This window comes from Mesoplodon mirus (assembly GCF_964341445.2).
Source record: "Mesoplodon mirus genome assembly, chromosome: 9".
NCBI classification, from domain to species: Eukaryota; Metazoa; Chordata; class Mammalia; order Artiodactyla; family Ziphiidae; genus Mesoplodon; species Mesoplodon mirus.
In genome coordinates, this window is record NC_138985.1 from 82,699,380 (window position 1) to 82,716,990 (window position 17,611).

Below are 17,611 nucleotides of genomic sequence, written 5' to 3' on the forward strand. Positions count from 1 at the left end.
CCCAGCCACTCCGCGGCATGTGGGATCTTCCCAGACCGGGGCACGAACCCGTGTCCCCTGCATTGGCAGGCGGACTCTCAACCACTGCGCCACCAGGGAAGCCCGTGAAATGCATTTTTTATGTTTCTTTTAAAGAAAAGCCTACTCGATTAATAGGAACAGCCAAAAAAGAAGGGAGGAACGTTGTTTCACTGTGCTTGTTTCCTGGGCTTAGAAGATGACATCACATGTAAAAACAACTTGTTATTTAAATTATATCTCATAAATCAGTTCACAGTATACCTTTCTTTAAACCTCACACCTCACTGGCAAACAGTTTTATAATTATTCACCCATAGATGAGAAATTTAAGTACAACATAGTCTCCTGGTTGATGTAAAAACTGTAACAATAGCTCCTCTTTAACAGAGTGAAGTGGTTGAAATAGTTGTGCAGAAAATGGCCTGTAGTGATTATTATACAAAACTTCTTTTTTTTTTTTGCGGTACTCGGGCCTCTCACTGTTGTGGCCTCTCCCGTTGGTCCGGACGCGCAGGCTCAGCGGCCATGGCTCACGTGCTCAGCCGCTCCGCGGCATGTGGGATCTTCCCAGACCGGGGCATGAACCCGCGTTCCCTGCATTGGCAGGCGGACTCCCAACCACTGCGCCACCAGGGAAGCCCTATACAAAACTTTCTTAAAGCAGTTTTAAGAATAATCTACCACAAGTACTTTAAATGCGTAATTTCTACTTCATATATATTTGGCTTTCACCGTGTCTTAAATTAAAACTAATTTATACAGTGCTCTTCAGTTTCATTTTTTAAACATTCTACTCCAGAGTAAGCTATTTAAACCTGTTTTTTAAGAAGTTTAATCTCTCATTTTCATTCATAGTATAAGATATAATGGAATCTCACCTCAGAAAAGATTAGGTTTGAAAGTCAAAAAATGAGGCAAAAATTGTATAAAGTTAAAATACCCTAGAAAATGCCTTAAATCATCCACAAACAAGATTAATATATGATTTAGTACATACAGTTACATATGGTAATTTTTATACATTTAAAAATGTAACCACTGAGCTACACTTAGAGGAAGAATGGCAGTCTATATTGTGAAAAATCTGGAAGTTAAAATATTCTTCCTTTCAAGATAACCATAAAATCTGACGCAATGAATTGGGAAATGGGGAGAATTCAGAAGTATTTCTTCTTCCTATAGGGTTTAACTTCTGTTTTAATATTCAGCCTTTATAACCTAAATACAGGTTAATATGTTTGATGGTTGGGGCATTAAAGAAGATAGTCTTTTCTCCATAGGGTCAAAAGTTGGCATTTAACTTAAATTGATAATGGGAAACTGTGCTAAAGTCAGTAGCCCCCAAACTCCCATACAATTTATAGAGCCAGGAATAAATTATAATTCTAAGAAAAGATTTTCACTTACTATTCTTACACTGAATTAAATGCCCTACAAATTTGTTAGTCAGAAAGACCCTGAAAGAATGTATGTGTCCCAGAAATTGCTTTTCTAAGCCTCATTGGAAATTGATGTTGAGTTGATATGTTCTGTGTTGACGTACAGTAGGCATTTTGGATGAGGACTTGGGCATTTAGGATGAGCCATTCAGTAGACCTGGGTTGGAACTGTGGAATGGAAATGGGAATATAAGATATTTATGTAAGTTTTAAATGAGGGAGGATTTTTTTTTTTTTTTTTTTTTTTTTTTGCGGTACGCGGGCCTCTCACCACTGTGGCCTCGCCTGTTGTGGAGCACAGGCTCAGGACACACAGTCCCAGCGGCCATGGCTCACGGGCCTAACCGCTCCACGGCATGTGGGATCTTCCCGGACCGGGGCACGAACCCGTGTCCCCTGCATCGTCAGGCGGACTCTCAACCATTGCACCACCAGGGAAGCCCGAGGGAGTATTTTAGAGTGAGAAAGGAGTTAAGTATTTGAGGGGGAAATCTCATATGCATTTGGTTATTTTCATGATGTTTTTGTTGATAATATTAACATCAGAATGATTCCATTGAAGCCACAAATTTTAGAATTTCAGTCATAAAATCTTGTCAGATCAGTGGTTCCCAAATGCTATTTCCCAGATTGGCTATGTAAGAATCATTAAAACATAGATTTCTGGTCTTCATTCTCAGGAACTGATGTGTTATCTGGGCTGGAGCTCTGAAATGTATACTTTTTTTTTTTTTTTTTTTAAGACTCCCACCCACCCATTGTTCTGATGTGTGGTCTGACTTGAAACCACATCCTTTCTTAAGAGTAATTTTTATTTTATTCAAATTATTCTCTATTTCTTTCACTGTATTCTTCATATGATAGAAGTTTGGACTTTTTTTTCCAGAGTAAAGATAACTGGATCATGTAGATGTTGCTTTTAAATTATTTTCCCATTTAGGTAGAACTGAAAAAGATACACTACCTACCATGCAATACTGCTGTTAATGATTATGCTTTAAATATTGAAGATACAGTAATCATATTTATTAAATCGAATTCCCAGTTTACCTTGTGAGATAAGAATACCTATAATTGTAAATGTCTGTGTTTTAATTTTTTAGGCAGAAGCTTCCATTGTTTAAAATCAGTTAATTTAGAAATCAAATTAGTATTATTTTAGTGGTTAGCCAGATACTGTTTTTTAAATTGGGACTTAACTGCTAAAAAGAGATATGTGAATAGGCAATATTTTTTCTTTTGGAATAGCTTTATTATTTTTGTAAAAATGATTCATAGTCATTCTAAAATTTCCAAAGAGCAAAAAAGAATCTAAGAATCACACAAAATTCTACCCTCTCTTCTCCACTGTTTGAATGAAATACTTCCAACATTTTTCAATTTAGACACATACATATAACATTGTATAAATATAATACTATACATGCTGAGTTTTCCCCTTCTTGTTTATTATAATTATGTATGTATTTCCAAGTTGATAAATACGTATCTACATTATTTCTATTGGATGCCCAATTTTACACTGTTTATAAGAACTATTGTCTGTTTATGTTACATTTAACCAGTTTCTTAATAGAAGATACTTAAGTTATTTGTTTTATTTTCATTTAATGAAAAAAATTAGGATACTTTGTTATATGTACTTTATGATAGCAATTATGTAAAACAGCCAAGTGTATAGGGAAAATAATGAAAGAAAATACATCAAGACTAGAGTAGAATTTTGTTTGTTTTTTGGTGAAATTATGTGATTTTTTTTCCAATTAAAATTGTAGTTTTAAAGTTGTGTTTTAGTGATTAAAAGGCACGTGTCGGGCTTCCCTGGTGGCGCAGTGGTTGAGAGTCCGCCTGCCGATGCAGGGACACGGGTTCGTGCCCCGGTCCGGGAAGATCCCACATGCCGTGGAGCGGCTGGGCCCGTGAGCCATGGCCACTGAGCCTGCGCGTCCGGAGCCTGTGCTCCGCAACGGGAGAGGCCACAACAGTGAGAAGCCCGCGTATCGCAAAAAAAAAAAAAAAAAAAAGGCACGTGTCTACATAGTTGAGTCTGAAGTTAGGACAGAGTTCAGAATCAACAACCAAAGTGAGATTACTAAATCAAATAAAGTAGTTATCCATATCTAACTCAACACATTCATCTGTTGTTGAACATGAGCTGTCTGAGAAACAAAATGCCTACATCTGTACTGCGTTCACAAGCTGTTTCTTGTTTAATCACTTTTTCCATAGAGCAAATTCATTTGAAACTCCTGATAGTAGCGTCAGACTGAGAGGCATAGTGCTCAACCTTCGGCAGATCTTATCACACCATCTTTTTGGTGTAGCTTATCTCCACTTTAGTTCTTTGGAGACATGTTATAGTCTGCCTGCATTGACTATTAAGAGTATGAAATAACATATATTTTTATTTCATTCCATCTGCTATTTCCTTACCAAAATCTTTTCTTTTTTTATTAATACCATGGTATGTTTTTGTGGTTATTTTGGTCATCACAGTGATATTTTGATCTCCCATATATGTTTTGGGGAGTGGGTAGGATACTGACACATGACTAAAATAACCTAAATTCATTCCATAGAAATTTCAAATATAAGAAAATAGTAATATAGAAAAAATAATGTTTGTTTTGCAGATGTTCGGTTACTGCTTAATAATGATAATCTTCTCAGGGAAGGAGCAGCCCAGTAAGTATTATGTATTATATTAACATAATTAAAGTGACATGGGAAAAAATATTTTAAAAGTGGTTTTTAGGTACTAATCCATGAAATAGATATTTGCACATCAAGTTCAAATATATGTAATAATATGTACGTACTAGGTTAGAGGAAAAATATTTTTGATCACAGAAGGATATAGAGACACAATTATAACATGAAATTCTCTATTCATTGTGTGTTTGGCAGTGGCTTATATACTCAATACTGTATTTTGACATTTGCAAAGTTGGATAAAATTATTTTAGAAACTTTGATTTGTGAAATTGTGATACTTTAGATTTTATGCAGGTTTTACTTTCTGTTAAATGCTTGATCCTAATAGATTTTTGAGAAGGACCTACTGTATAGCACAAGGAACTATATTCAGTATCTTGTAATAAGCTATAATGGAAAAGAGTCTGAAAAAGAATATATATATGTATGTATAACTGAATCACTTTGCTTTACACCTGAAATATTGTAAATGAACTGTACTTCAGTAAAAAGCAATAAATTTTTGAGGGTAGGAGCTTATTTTATTCATCCATAAATACCTAACATAGTATCTGACACATATTTACTTAATAAGTATTTATTAGATTTGTGAGTGATTCAAAGAACTAAGCGGTTCTAAATCCTAGTACATCATCTTTGGACCAGTGACCACAATCATGACTTGCCACAACTATCTTAAGATTTCAGAGAAATAATTGGTTCTCTTTCCCTCTCCCACCTCCCTAAATAAGGCCTGTGGACCCGTATTTTAGGCTAATGGACTCCATTACTCACTTGAAAATGAGGAGATTAAATGTTCAGGTGCCTTACAAAGAGTGTTCAGTATCATCCAGTCACCTACTTTCATCTTAGTGTACTACCCAAAATGTGAAGTCCTGACTAACGGGAGAAATTTGCTCTAATTCTATTTTTGTAATGTTTGTAAGGCTTTATCGAATAAATTTCTTAATCCTAATGAAGGTAGAGGTTCAACAGACTTCTAGACATACCTGATTTTGCTTCTGATTTAAATTCCTGTTATTTTTTTCCAATTTTTAAATTGAAGTATAGTTGATGTACAATATTATATACGTTATAGGTACATAACATAGTGATTCTCAATTTTTTAAAGTTATATTCCATTAATAGTTACCACAAAATACTGGCTATATTCCCTGTGTTGTACAATACATCCTTGTAGCTTATTTATTTTATACTGTACATAATAGTTTGTGTTTCTTAATCCCCTACCCTTATCTTGCCCCTCCCCCCTTCCCTCTCCCCACTGGTAACCACTAGTTCTCTATATCTGTGAGTCTGTTTCTGTTTTGTTATATTCACTAGTTTGTTGTATTCTTAGATTTCACATATAAGTGATATCATACAGTATTTGTCTTTCTCTGACTTATTTCACTTAGCATAATGCCCTCCAAGTCCACCCATGTTGTTGTAAATGGCAAAATTTCATTCTGTTTTATGGCTGAGTAGTATTCCATTGTATATATTTACCACTTCTTCTTTATCCATTAATCTGTTAATGGCCACTTAGGTTGCTTCCATTATCTTGGCAATTGTAAATAATGCTGCTACAAACATTGGGGTGCATGTATCTTTTTGAAGTAGTGTTTTTATTTTCTTCCAATATATACCTAGGAGTGGAATTGCTGGGTCATGTGCTAGTTTTATTTTTAGTTTTTTGAGAAACCTCCATACTGTTTCCCACAGTGGCTGCACCAATGTACATTCCCACCAACAGTGTAGGAGGGTTCCCTTTTCTCCACGTCCTCTCCAGCATTTGTTATTTGTGTTCTTTTTTTTTTTTTTTTTTTTTTTTTGCGGTAAGTGGGCCTCTCACTGTTGTGGCCTCTCCGATTGCGGAGCACAAGCTCCGGACGTGCAGGCTCAGCGGCCATGGCTCACGGGCCCAGCCGCTCCGCGGCATGTGGGATCTTCCCGGACCGGGGCACGAACCTGTGTCCCCTGCATCAGCAGGCGGACTCTCAACCACTGCGCCAGCGGGGAAGCCCTATTTGTGTTCTTTTTGATGATACCCATTCTGACAGGTGTGTGGTGATATCTCACTGTGGTTTTGATTTGCATTTCCCTAACGATTAGCAATGTTAAGCATTTTTTCATGTGCCTGTTGGCCATCTGTATGGCCTCTTTGGAAAAATGTCTATTCGGGTCTTCTGCCTGTTTTTAAATCAGGTGGTTTGTCTTTTTGCTGTTGAACTGTATGAACTATTTATTCTGGATATTAATTCCTTATCAGTCGTATCATTTGCAAATATTTTCTCCCGTTCATTTTGTCTTTTTGTTTTGTTCATGGTTTCCTGTTCTGTGCAAAAGCATTTAAGTTTAATTAGGTCCCTTTTATCTCCTTTGCTTTAGGAGATGGATTCAAAAAAATATTGCTACGATTTATATAAAAGAGTGTTGTCTGTGTTTTTCTCTAGGAGTTTTATGGTTTCCAGTCTTATATTTAGGTCTTTTTTTTTGAATTTTATTTAATTTATTTTTTTATACATCAGGCTCTTATTAGTCATCAGTTTTATACACATCAGTGGATACGTGTCAATCCCAATCGCCCAATTCATCACATCCCCCCCCCCACCCCCCTGCTGCTTTCCCCCGTTGGTGTCCGTACATTTGTTCTCTACATGTGTGTCTCAATTTCTGCCCTGCAAACAGGTTCATCTGTACCATTTTTCTAGGTTCCATATATATGCATTAATATACGATATTTGTTTTTCTCTTTCTGACTTCACTCTGTATGACAGTCTCTAGATCCATCCACGTCTCAACAAATGACTCGATTTCGTTCCTTTTTATGGCTGAGTAATATTCCATTGTATATATGTACCACATCTTCTTTATCCATTCATCTGTCAGTGGGCATATAGGTTGCTTCCATGACCTGGCTATTGTAAATAGTGCTGCAATGAACATTGGGGTGCATGTGTCTTTTTGAATTATGGGTTTCTCAGGGTATATGCCCAGTAGTGGGATTGCTGGATCATATGGTAATTCTATTTTTAGTTTTTTAAGGAACCTCCATACTGTTCTCCATAGTGGCTGTATCAATTTACATTCCCACCAACAGTGCAGGAGGGTTCCCTTTTCTCCACACCCTCTGCAGCATTTGTTGTTTGTAGATTTTCTGATGATGCCCATTCTGACTGGTGTGAGGGGATACCTTATTGTAGTTTTGATTTGCATTTCTCTAATAATTAGTGATGTTGAGCAGCTTTTCATGTGCTTCTTGGCCATCTGTATGTCTTCTTTGGAGAAATGTCTGTTTAGGTCTTCTGCCCATTTTTGGATTGGGTTGTTTGTTTTTTTAATATTGAGCTGCATGAGCTGTTTATATATTTTGGAGATTAATCCTTTGTCCGTTGATTCATTTGCAACTATTTTCTCCCATTCTGAGGGTTGTCTTTTTGTCTTGTTTATGGTTTCCTTTGCTGTGCAAAAGCTTTGAAGTTTCATTAGGTCCCATTTGTTTATTTTTGTTTTTATTTCCATTACTCTAGGAGGTGGATCAAAAAAGATCTTGCTGTGATTTATGTCAAAGAGTGTTCTTCCTATGTTTTCCTCTAAGAGTTTTATAGTATCCGGTCTTAAATTTAGGTCTCTAATCCGTTTTGAGTTTATTTTTGTGTATGGTGTTAGGGAGTGTTCTAATTTCATTCTTTTACATGTAGCTGTCCAGTTTTCCCAGCACCACTTATTGAAGAGACTGTCTTTTTTCCATTTTATATTCTTGCCTTCTTGGTCATAGGTTAATTGACCATAAGTGTGTGGGTTTATTTCTGGATTCTCTATTTTGTTCCATTGATCTATATATCTGTTTTTGTGTCAGCACCATACTGTTTTGATTACTGTAGCTTCATAGTATAAGTCTGAAGTCTGGGAACATGATTGCTCCAGCTCCGTTCTTCTTTCTCAAGATTGTTTTGGCTATTAGGGGTCTTTTATGTCCTTTTATCTTCTTTTTTTTTTTTAAAGAAGATGTTGGGGGTAGGAGTTTATTAATTAATTTATTTATTTTTGCTGTGTTGGGTCTTCATTTCTATGGGAGGGCTCTCTGTAGTTGTGGTAAGCAGGGGCCACTCTTCATCGCGGTGCACGGGCCTCTCACTATCGCGGCCTCTCCCGCTGCGGAGCACAGGCTCCAGACGCACTGGCTCAGTAGCTGTGGCTCATGGGCCTAGTTGCTCCGCGGCATGTGGAATCCTCCCAGACCAGGGCTTGAACCCGTGTCCCCTGCATTAGCAGGCAGATTCTCAACCGCTGTGCCACCAGGGAAGCCCACTTTTATCTTTTAATAGCAATTTGTATTTATTATTTTTTATTGTGGGGAAAATATACTTATTATGAAGTTTAACATTTTAACCATTTTTAGGCACACAGTTCTTTGGCATTAAGTACATACACATTTTTGTGTAACCATCACCACCATCCATCTCCAGAACTTTTTATTTTCCCAAACTGAAACTCCATACCCTTTAAGCAATAATTTCCCATTCTCCCCTCCTCCTAGCCCTTGGGAACCATCATTCTATTTAATGTATGAAGTGGAGTCATACAGTATTTGTCCTTTTGTGACTGGTTTATTCTACTTAGCAGAATGTCTTCAAAGTTCATTTATGTTGGAGCATGTGTTAGAATTTCCTTCCTTTTTAACACTGAATGTGTGTGTGTGTTTACATACATATATATATATATATATATACACCACATTTTGTTTATCCATTCACATGTCAGTGGACAGTCGGGTTGCTTCCACCCATTAATTATTATATTAAAGTACATAATAGAAATCAGTTTACTTGATATCTTTAACTTTAGTTATTAGTTTCTGGGTGAATGGCCTCTTATTCCTAAGTTCTTTAAATCTTTTTAAATTATTTATATACCCAAGTAAAATTAGTTTTCTTTATAATAGCATATAGCTTGTTGACAAAAGTCTTACAGGAGTAAAGAAAACATACAATGTTTATGAACTTGTAACAACAGTATTTTCATTTATTGTGTTGTTCATCATTGCTTGTTTCCTCTTTAGTTCTTCTAGGTCCTTGTTAAATGTTTCTTGCATTTTCTCTATTCTGTTTCCAAGATTTTGGATCATCTTTACTACCATTATTCTGAATTCTTTTTCAGGTAGACTGCCTATTTCCTCTTCATTTGTTAGGTCTGGTGGGTTTTTGCCTTGCTCCTTCATCTGCTGTGTGTTTTTCTGTCTCCTCGTTTTGCTTATCTTACTGTGTTTGGGGTCTCCTTTTTGCAGGCTGCAGGTGCGTAGTTCCCGTTGTTTTTGGTGTCTGTCCCCAGTGGCTAAAGTTGGTTCAGTGGGTTGTGTAGGCTTCCGGCTGGAGGGGACTGGTGCCTGTGTTCTGGTGGATAAGGCTGGATCTTGTCTTTCTGGTGGGCAGGTCCACGTCTGGTGGTTTGTTTTGGGGTGTCTGTGGCCTTATGATTTTAGGCAGCCTCTCTGCAAATGGGTGGGGTTGTGTTCCTGTCTTGCTAGTTGCTTGGCATAGGGTGTCCAGCACTGTAGCTTGCTGGTCGTTGAGTGAAGCTGGGTGTTGGTGTTGAGATGGAGATCTCTGGGAGATATTCGCCGTTTGATATTACGTGGAGCTGGGAGGTCTCTTGTAGACCAGTGTCCTGAAGTTGGCTCTCCTACCTCAGAGGCACAGCACTGACTCCTGGCTGTAGCACCAAGAGCCTTTCATCCACACGGCTCAGAATAAAAGGGAGAAAAAGTAGAAAGAAAGAAAGAGAGAAAGAAAGAGAGGAAGGGAGAGAGAGAGAAAGAAAGGAAGGAAGAAAGAGGATAAAATAAAATAAAGTAAGCTAAAATAAAATAAAGTTATTAAAATAAAAAATAATCAAGAAAAAAAAATTTTTTAAGTAAAAAACAAAACCAAACAAACAAATAAAACCGGATGGACAGACCCTAGGACAAATGGTGAAAGCAAAGCTATACAGACAAAATCTCACACAGAAACATACACACTCACAAAAAGAGGAAAAGGGGAAAAAATAATAAATCTTGCTCTCAAAGTCCACCTCCTCAATTTGGGATGACTCATTGTCTATTCAGGTATTCCACAGATGCAGGGTACATCAAGTTGATTGTGGAGATTTAATCCGCTGCTCCTGAGGCTGCTGGGAGAAATTTCCCTTTATCTTCTTTGTTCGCACAGCTCCTGGGGTTCAGCTTTGGATATGGACCCGCCTCTGCATGTAGGTCGCCTGAGGGCGTCTGTTCTTCGCTCAGACAGGACGGGGTTAAAGGAGCAGCTGATTCGGGGGCTCTGGCTCACTCAGGCCGGGGGGGGGAGGGAGGGGTACGGATGTGGGCGAGCCTGCGGCGGCAGAGGCCAGCGGGACGTTGCGCCAGCCTGAGGCGCGCCGTGCGTTCTCCTGGGGAAGTGGTCCCTGGCTCCTGGGACCCTGGCAGTGGCGGGCTGCACAGGCTCCCCGGAAGGGGGGTGTGGATAGTGACCTGTGCTCGCACACAGGCTTCTTGGTGGCAGCAGCAGCAGCCTTAGCGTCTCATGCCCGTCTCTGGGGTCCGCGCTTTTAGCCGCGGCTTGCGCCCGTCTCTGGAGCTCCTTTAAGCAGCGCTCTTAATCCCCTCTCCTCTCGCACCAGGAAACAAAGAGGGAAGATAAAGTCTCTTGCCCCTTCGGCAGCTCCAGACTTTTTCCCGGACTCCCTCCCGGCTAGCCGTGGTGCACTAACCCCTTCAGGCTATGTTCACGCCGCCAGTCCTCTCCCTGCAATCAGACCAAGCGAGCCTCAGCTCCCAGCCCCGCCCGCCCCGCCCGCCCCGGCCGGTGAGCAGACAAGCCTCTTGGGCTGGAGAGTGCTGGTCGGCACCGATCCTCTGTGCGGGAGTCTCTCCGCTTTGCCCTCCGCACCCCTGTTGCTGCGCTCTTCTCCGCGGCTCCGAAGCTTACCCCCTCCGCCACCCACTGTCTCCGCCCGCGAAGTGGCTTCCTAGTGTGTGGAATTCCTCCTTCACAGCTCCCTCCCACTGGTGCAGGTCCCTTTCCTATTCTTATAGATAGATAGTTGTGTTGGGATTCTGTGCGAGGGCTTTCTCCAGCCGCGGCAAGCGCGGGCCACTCTTCATCACAGTGTGCGGGCCTCTAACTATCGTGGCCTCTCTTGTTGCACAGCACAGGCTCCAGACACGCAGGCTCAGTAGCTGTGGCTCAGGGGCCTAGTTGCTCTGCGGCCCGCGGGATCCTCCCAGACCAGGGCTTGAACCCTTGTACCGTGCATTGGCAGGCAGATTCTCAACCACTGCGCCACCAGGGAAGCCCCGTCCCTATTCTTTTGTCTCTGCTTTTTCTTTTGCCCTACCCAGGTACGTAGGGACTTTCTTGCCTTTTGGGAGGTCTGAGGTCTTCTGCCAGCGTTCAGTAGGTGTTCTGTAGGAGTTGTTCCACGTGTAGATGTATTTCTGATGTATCTGTGGGGAGGAAGGTGATCTCTGCGTCTTACTCTTCTGCCATCTTCCCCCTTGCCCCCAGTACTTTCAAAGTAACGTTTTTCTCTGAGTTCTCTGTGGTAAATAAATGTGTGGGTTGTTGCATGTAGGTGCAAAAATTAGTGAATTTTTTTTAAAGTTAAGGAAATGAGAAACTTCGTTTGTTTTTTGTTTTTGTTTTTTAACATCTTTATTGGAGTATAATTGCTTTAGAATGGTGTGTTAGTTTCTGCGTTGTAACAAAGTTCGTTTGTTGAAGAGTTTTTCCCCTGCTGAGTAAAGTTTAATGAAGGTCAGAAAAATATTCATAATTATATAAGTGGTATGAAACAGTTACACATTTGAATAAAAAATGATGAAAGCATTGAAATTTTATTTGTCCAAAGGAGTATTTATCTGATGACTGTTACATTTAAATAAATTGGAGTTCTTTTTTAAAAAAATTGGAATGTGAGCTATATTTCTCTTTTATTATGAACCAAATTTCAGGAACAGTCTTGGTCCATGTTTCAAGAGGTATATACATTAAATGCCTGATATTCTGATCTTTTAAGGAGATTAGTCTTTGAGGAAATCAGTACCTAATGATAAAACAAGATGTTTATGGTATGACCTCAAAAAACATCAAAACCTTCAGTAGAAACTTCAGGCTTTCTTGCCTGTGGTTATAGTCTCAGTAAGTGATTGCTAACTAGATGAACAAGAAGGGAAAGAATTGATTCTTTTTGTTGACTTCAATAGTAGTCTTTGTACACAGAAGAGTTTCTCAAAACTCTTTGTTCAGATTCATTTTGCAGACATCTGAATTTATCTGTGAAGTACAGAAATACACCTTAAATCATTGATTGACTTTCGAATTATATTACTCTGGTTCACAGTGTCCTGTCAGTGAAATAATTTTCAAACAAACATGCTGTTACCCCCATTGTTCACTTGACTTGGTTCTGAATTACTTTGAAATAACCTCCAAACCTGGTTTCATCCTCAAAAGATAACGTATCACCTGTCATTGAGACTGTCCAGACCTATATAACATAAGCTTGGAAAGCATTATAAAAACATTTAAAATGTGTCCTACTAGTGGCAGTTTCACCAGAGTAAGTGCATAGCCATAGTCCTATTGCTTCTTCAATTGCATTTTTTGATACTGAATTTATTTTATACAAGTACAGCTCCTTCTGTGTACTTCTTTTCCTCCTTTCTTCCACCTTTTTCCTGTTGCTTTAACTCTTTTAATTTAAAATTTATTTTTGAGAAATTCCTCTTCCTATCTTTTTGTAAGGGGAGGAAAACATGGCTATTCTTAAAAATGGTTCTAATGGGACATCTTTACTGAACGGCATAAAATTCAGTGTATTTCACAGTAAAATTAGGCATACTGAAGACTTGGTACTCTCAAGTCTAGAAAACTTTGAAATATCCAGAAATAGCCTTTTATTCAACAGACATAACGAATACCAGACTTCACTGTGATGATGAGACAAATAAACCTCTTAGGGATTTTCCAGTGGGGAGTCAGACATGTTGAATTTCTGGCCAACTGAAATAAAATATAGAGGCATATCAAAGACCTTTGCAGCCCAAAGGAAGAAATTTTAAATTTCTATTTAGAGATGGTTTTTGAGCTGAGTTTAAATGATGAACACAATTCAAATAGTAAATAAGAGAGATGATGTGGAAACACATGGTGAAAAGTATAAGATGTGAATGACTTAACGGTAAAGGGTATTAAAAAATCTAAATACAGGAACAGGTGACTTAGAAATGGGTGATTGGGCTACAGAACTCTACAAGGGCAGAAAAGTTATTGTTTTCACTGTGTCTAATAGAGTGCTTAACACCTAAATATTTGCATGGGTGGAGGGGTAGGTAAATGGATGATGAGTGGGTAAATGGAGTAAGTTTTCTGAACTAGAAGGGACTTTGGAAGTCATCTAGTTCAAACCCCTCTTTTTTGTGGATATGGTAAGTGGGGCCCATACTAGCTAATATCAGGGTTCAAACAAAACCTAGATATTCTGTAGTCTGACTCCTAGGTTAATGAGTACCTTTACTGCCATACTGCATAATTGTCACCTGTTTAACTTGCTTTGAGCATTTAAGATACAGTTTTACTTATTTCATATTCATTGTCTCCTTTTCAGATTTCCTCTTCTTACCCCACTCCCAGATTATAGGTGAACGGGCTTTGATATGAGCAGTAAAGGACCCAAGACCAAATTACTATCTAAATTTATTAGTTAAATATGTCTTTTACTGGAAAGTGGACCCTAAATTCTAAGTGATTTAGAATACTTTTTAATCTCAAACATACTTACGAGATAAATACATTTAAGGGATAGTAACTGCCTGGCTATGTTGGGGCTATTCCTAAGAAAATTACAGTTTTAATGAATAAAGAAAATCTCCCTTTCCCTCCATACATTTCTATATTTACCCCCATCTTTTTTTGACATGCAGTGTCAGGAATTGACAGCTAAGAATTTAATCCTACTTTGCTGTTTTTACATTTACTAGTCTTCTGTTAACTCATCAGTAATGCTTTGCTCCATCTCCTCTTTTGAGGAGATTCAATAGCTAACACCTAAAAATTCAGTGGACATCTTACCATCCAGAGTAATCTGAAAAGCTTCCAAGTAGATTAGATTTAGAGATGTACTCCTAAATTTTAAAATTCTCACTATCTTTCCTAGTAAGTGGAAGAAATTTCCTAGGTTATAGACTTAATAAAACACAGTGTGATCTTTATTTTTTAGGTAATTTTTTTGTGCTATGGGAGTTTTTCCTACAAATGTATTATGTAATTATGTAATACATTATTCTTTACTCATATGAAAGTAGAGAGAGGCTTTATTCTTGGATCTATCTCGTCACCATTTCCTAGTTCAGACTCTCAGCTGTTCTAACATGGACGTTTGCCTAATGATAGCCCAACTACGTTTCTGGCTCTAGTTGCTCCACCACCCAATTGTCATATACACTGCTGCCAAATTAATCTTCTTCAGAAGTAGTTCGCGGTTGTCTTTTCTCAAAAAGCTTCTGTAATTCTGCTTTGCCTCCCAAATGAAGTAATTTTTCCATCATGCAAGGCCTTTCAGTTGAAGGCAGTAAATATAACTGAACACCTGCTATATGCCAGGCATTGAGCTTGGTGCTTTCTGTGATGTTGGACTTAACCTACCTTCTCCTCTTGTATTTTGCTCATCTTGGTCCCTCTAATTGAATTACTCTTCTCTTCCCTCCTATTTCTGCAAGACCAGAGAACCTACCCATTATTTCAAGGCCATTTCTCAGTATCACTTCCATTATGATATCACCCCTGATTCTCTTTTCTTCATACCCTTGCCTCAACAGAATGTAATTTTTAAAAATATATATTCTGTGTGATGTTTATTGGTCATTCTCTTATGGTACTTTCTTTGTGTTATGATTATGTTTATCATAGCTCCTATTCAACTGTAAGCCCTTTGATCTGTCTAATTACTCCTTTACATCTCTCACAGCACCTACTCTGTTTCCCGGTATGTTGTATACTAAATGTTAGTATATACTTGAATAGTTGGATATGTGTCTTATAAGTGGCTAACCTTTACTTTCAGGGTTTTGAAGGAAAGGACTGATTATATTTACTGATTTAATTTTTTTGCTAAGCATTGAAAGCTGGATGTCATTCACCGGTTTTTAAAAAGCCATACCTATATAATATTTATACCTACTATAAGATCAGTAGTAGAGAATTACAGTTTTATTTAACTTGCCATGTGCAGTGCAGGAGACTTTTATTTGACAGTGAATTGTTTGTGATTTTTTTAAAAACATTAAGTATGTAATTTTAAATAATTGACCCTTTTCTTTTTTAGTGCATTTGCACAGTATAACTTGGACCAGTTTACTCCAGTAAAAATTGAAGGTTATGAAGATCAGGTATGTTTCATATAAACACAAGATCTGATATTCTTTATTTCATTTATAATGGTTAGTGTATCCTGCAAGAATTGTGAAGTGGTATGTTTAAAGGTTAAAAAAAAAAGCATTCATTTTAATCATAGCCACTTAGGAGCAAACTAATTGAAAATATAGTTTCTTTTGTTGAGACCAATAATGCTATTAGCAGAAAGTCCCTTTTAGAAATATTCAAATGTAATTATTTTAAGATTTTAGAAGATAATTGCTTTAAACCTACTTTCTTGTTTTTTATAGGAAAAAAGTCAATCCTATATTAATCCAAAATCTAGAGTTTATATTAGTAAGATTTATGTCATAATTTAGTTGCTCTGGAATTCTACAGTTCTTCATGTGAGTAACTTAGCATTTAGTAATTATTAAATCTTTTCTTTCCAAAGTGCAAGTTGGAATTGCTAAGCAAAGAAAAGCCCCAAAAGTCACTAGCATTCTTAGTTTTTATTTTTTGGTTTAAAGTTACTAGCAATTGAACAGTAATTGTGTTTCTGTCATGCTTACATGAAGCACAATTTATATAAAACAATATGAAGAAGGAACTGGATGTAAAACATAAGAGAGAGTAGTAACAATTAGTTCTCAGTGGCAAATTATATTAAAGCTTGCATTTGGCATTATTCATTATGTAATATGTAGTCTCGTAGTTATAGGGGAAAAAGAGAGACCAGACAGAAGATGATTTATAACTGAAGGGAAAAAGTAAACGTGGGTAGGTAGGTAGATAGATAGATTTATGCATGTGTGTATACACACACATACATATAAAGGCATGTAGTGTTTCATTTCATGAAGCTCTTAAATTTTTTTTCCTTGGGAGATTTTGTGGTTTTGATTTTTTTTTTTAACTGTTATAAACAGTGCTGTACTGAACATCATTGTACCTCTGGGCACATGGACCATAGTTTTGTTAAGGTAAATCCCTAAAAGAATTGCTGGATCCAGGGATGAAACCTTTTAAAATGTTGGATAGCTCTCAAACTCATTTTATGAAGCTACTATAATTTTAATATTTAAACCTAATAAATATAAAACAAAAAAAGCAAACTATACTAATCTCACATATGACTATAGGTTTTAAAACTTTAAACAGATATTAACAAACAGAATCCAGAAATATATCAAAAGAATAATATGCCAAGACTAAATAGAATTTATTATAGGAATGCAGGAGTGGTTCCATGTGAGGCAATATATTGCTCTTATTGCTTAATCAACAAATAAAGAGAAAAACCTTATTATACATCAATAGACAGTGAAAAGGGATTTGAAAAATCCAGCAGCTAATCCTCATTACAAAAACCCTAAGTAAAATAGGGATAGAAGAAAACCTCTTAAATATAATATACTGTTTAATGAAAAACAGTAGTAAATATCAAACTGTAAACACTAATATAATTTTAGTTAACATAGAAAATTAGCCAAGTATGTCAACTTATCACCATTATTATTTATCATAGATGGAAGTATAGCAAATAAGACAAGAGAATGAGAACTCTTAAAGCTTTGGAAAAGAACAGAAAACTCTTAGGTGACATGATTTATATATTTAGAAATGGTGAGAAACTTCCATAAATTAACCTCCCAACCAAAATAACCTATTAGACTTAACAGAATTTTGTGAGATGGCTGAATTTAAGGTAAGTGTACAAAGTGCATGAACTTTCCTCTATTGTGGCAAGTAGGGACTTTACACTAGTAGTGGTTGGAGGGGGAGGAGTTTCATTTTTTTTTTTTTTTTTTTGCGGTACGCGGGCCTCTCACTGTTGTGGCCTCCCCCGTTGCGGAGCACAGGCTCCGGACGCGCAGGCCCAGCGGCCATGGCTCACGGGCCCAGCCGCTCCGCGGCACGTGGGATCTTCCCGGACCGGGGCACGAACCCGTGTCCCCTGCATCGGCAGGCGGACTCTCAACCACTGCGCCACCAGGGAAGCCCGAGTTTCATTTTAAATAGTGGTAATACTGAACATAAACCTTAACAAGAAATGCATAG

The 17,611-nt window shown here is 37.8% G+C and overlaps 1 protein-coding gene across 1 annotated transcript in view; it reads left to right on the forward strand.

Moving 5' to 3' along the window:
* The window catches only part of CAPZA2 (capping actin protein of muscle Z-line subunit alpha 2), a 58,639-nt gene that overhangs the window by 26,667 nt on the left and 14,361 nt on the right, over positions 1-17,611 (forward strand). The window contains exons 3-4 of the mRNA XM_082631968.1: positions 4,094-4,145; positions 15,522-15,585. Coding sequence (XP_082488094.1) covers positions 4,094-4,145; positions 15,522-15,585 — 116 coding nt within the window. The remainder of the gene's footprint in view (positions 1-4,093; positions 4,146-15,521; positions 15,586-17,611) is intronic.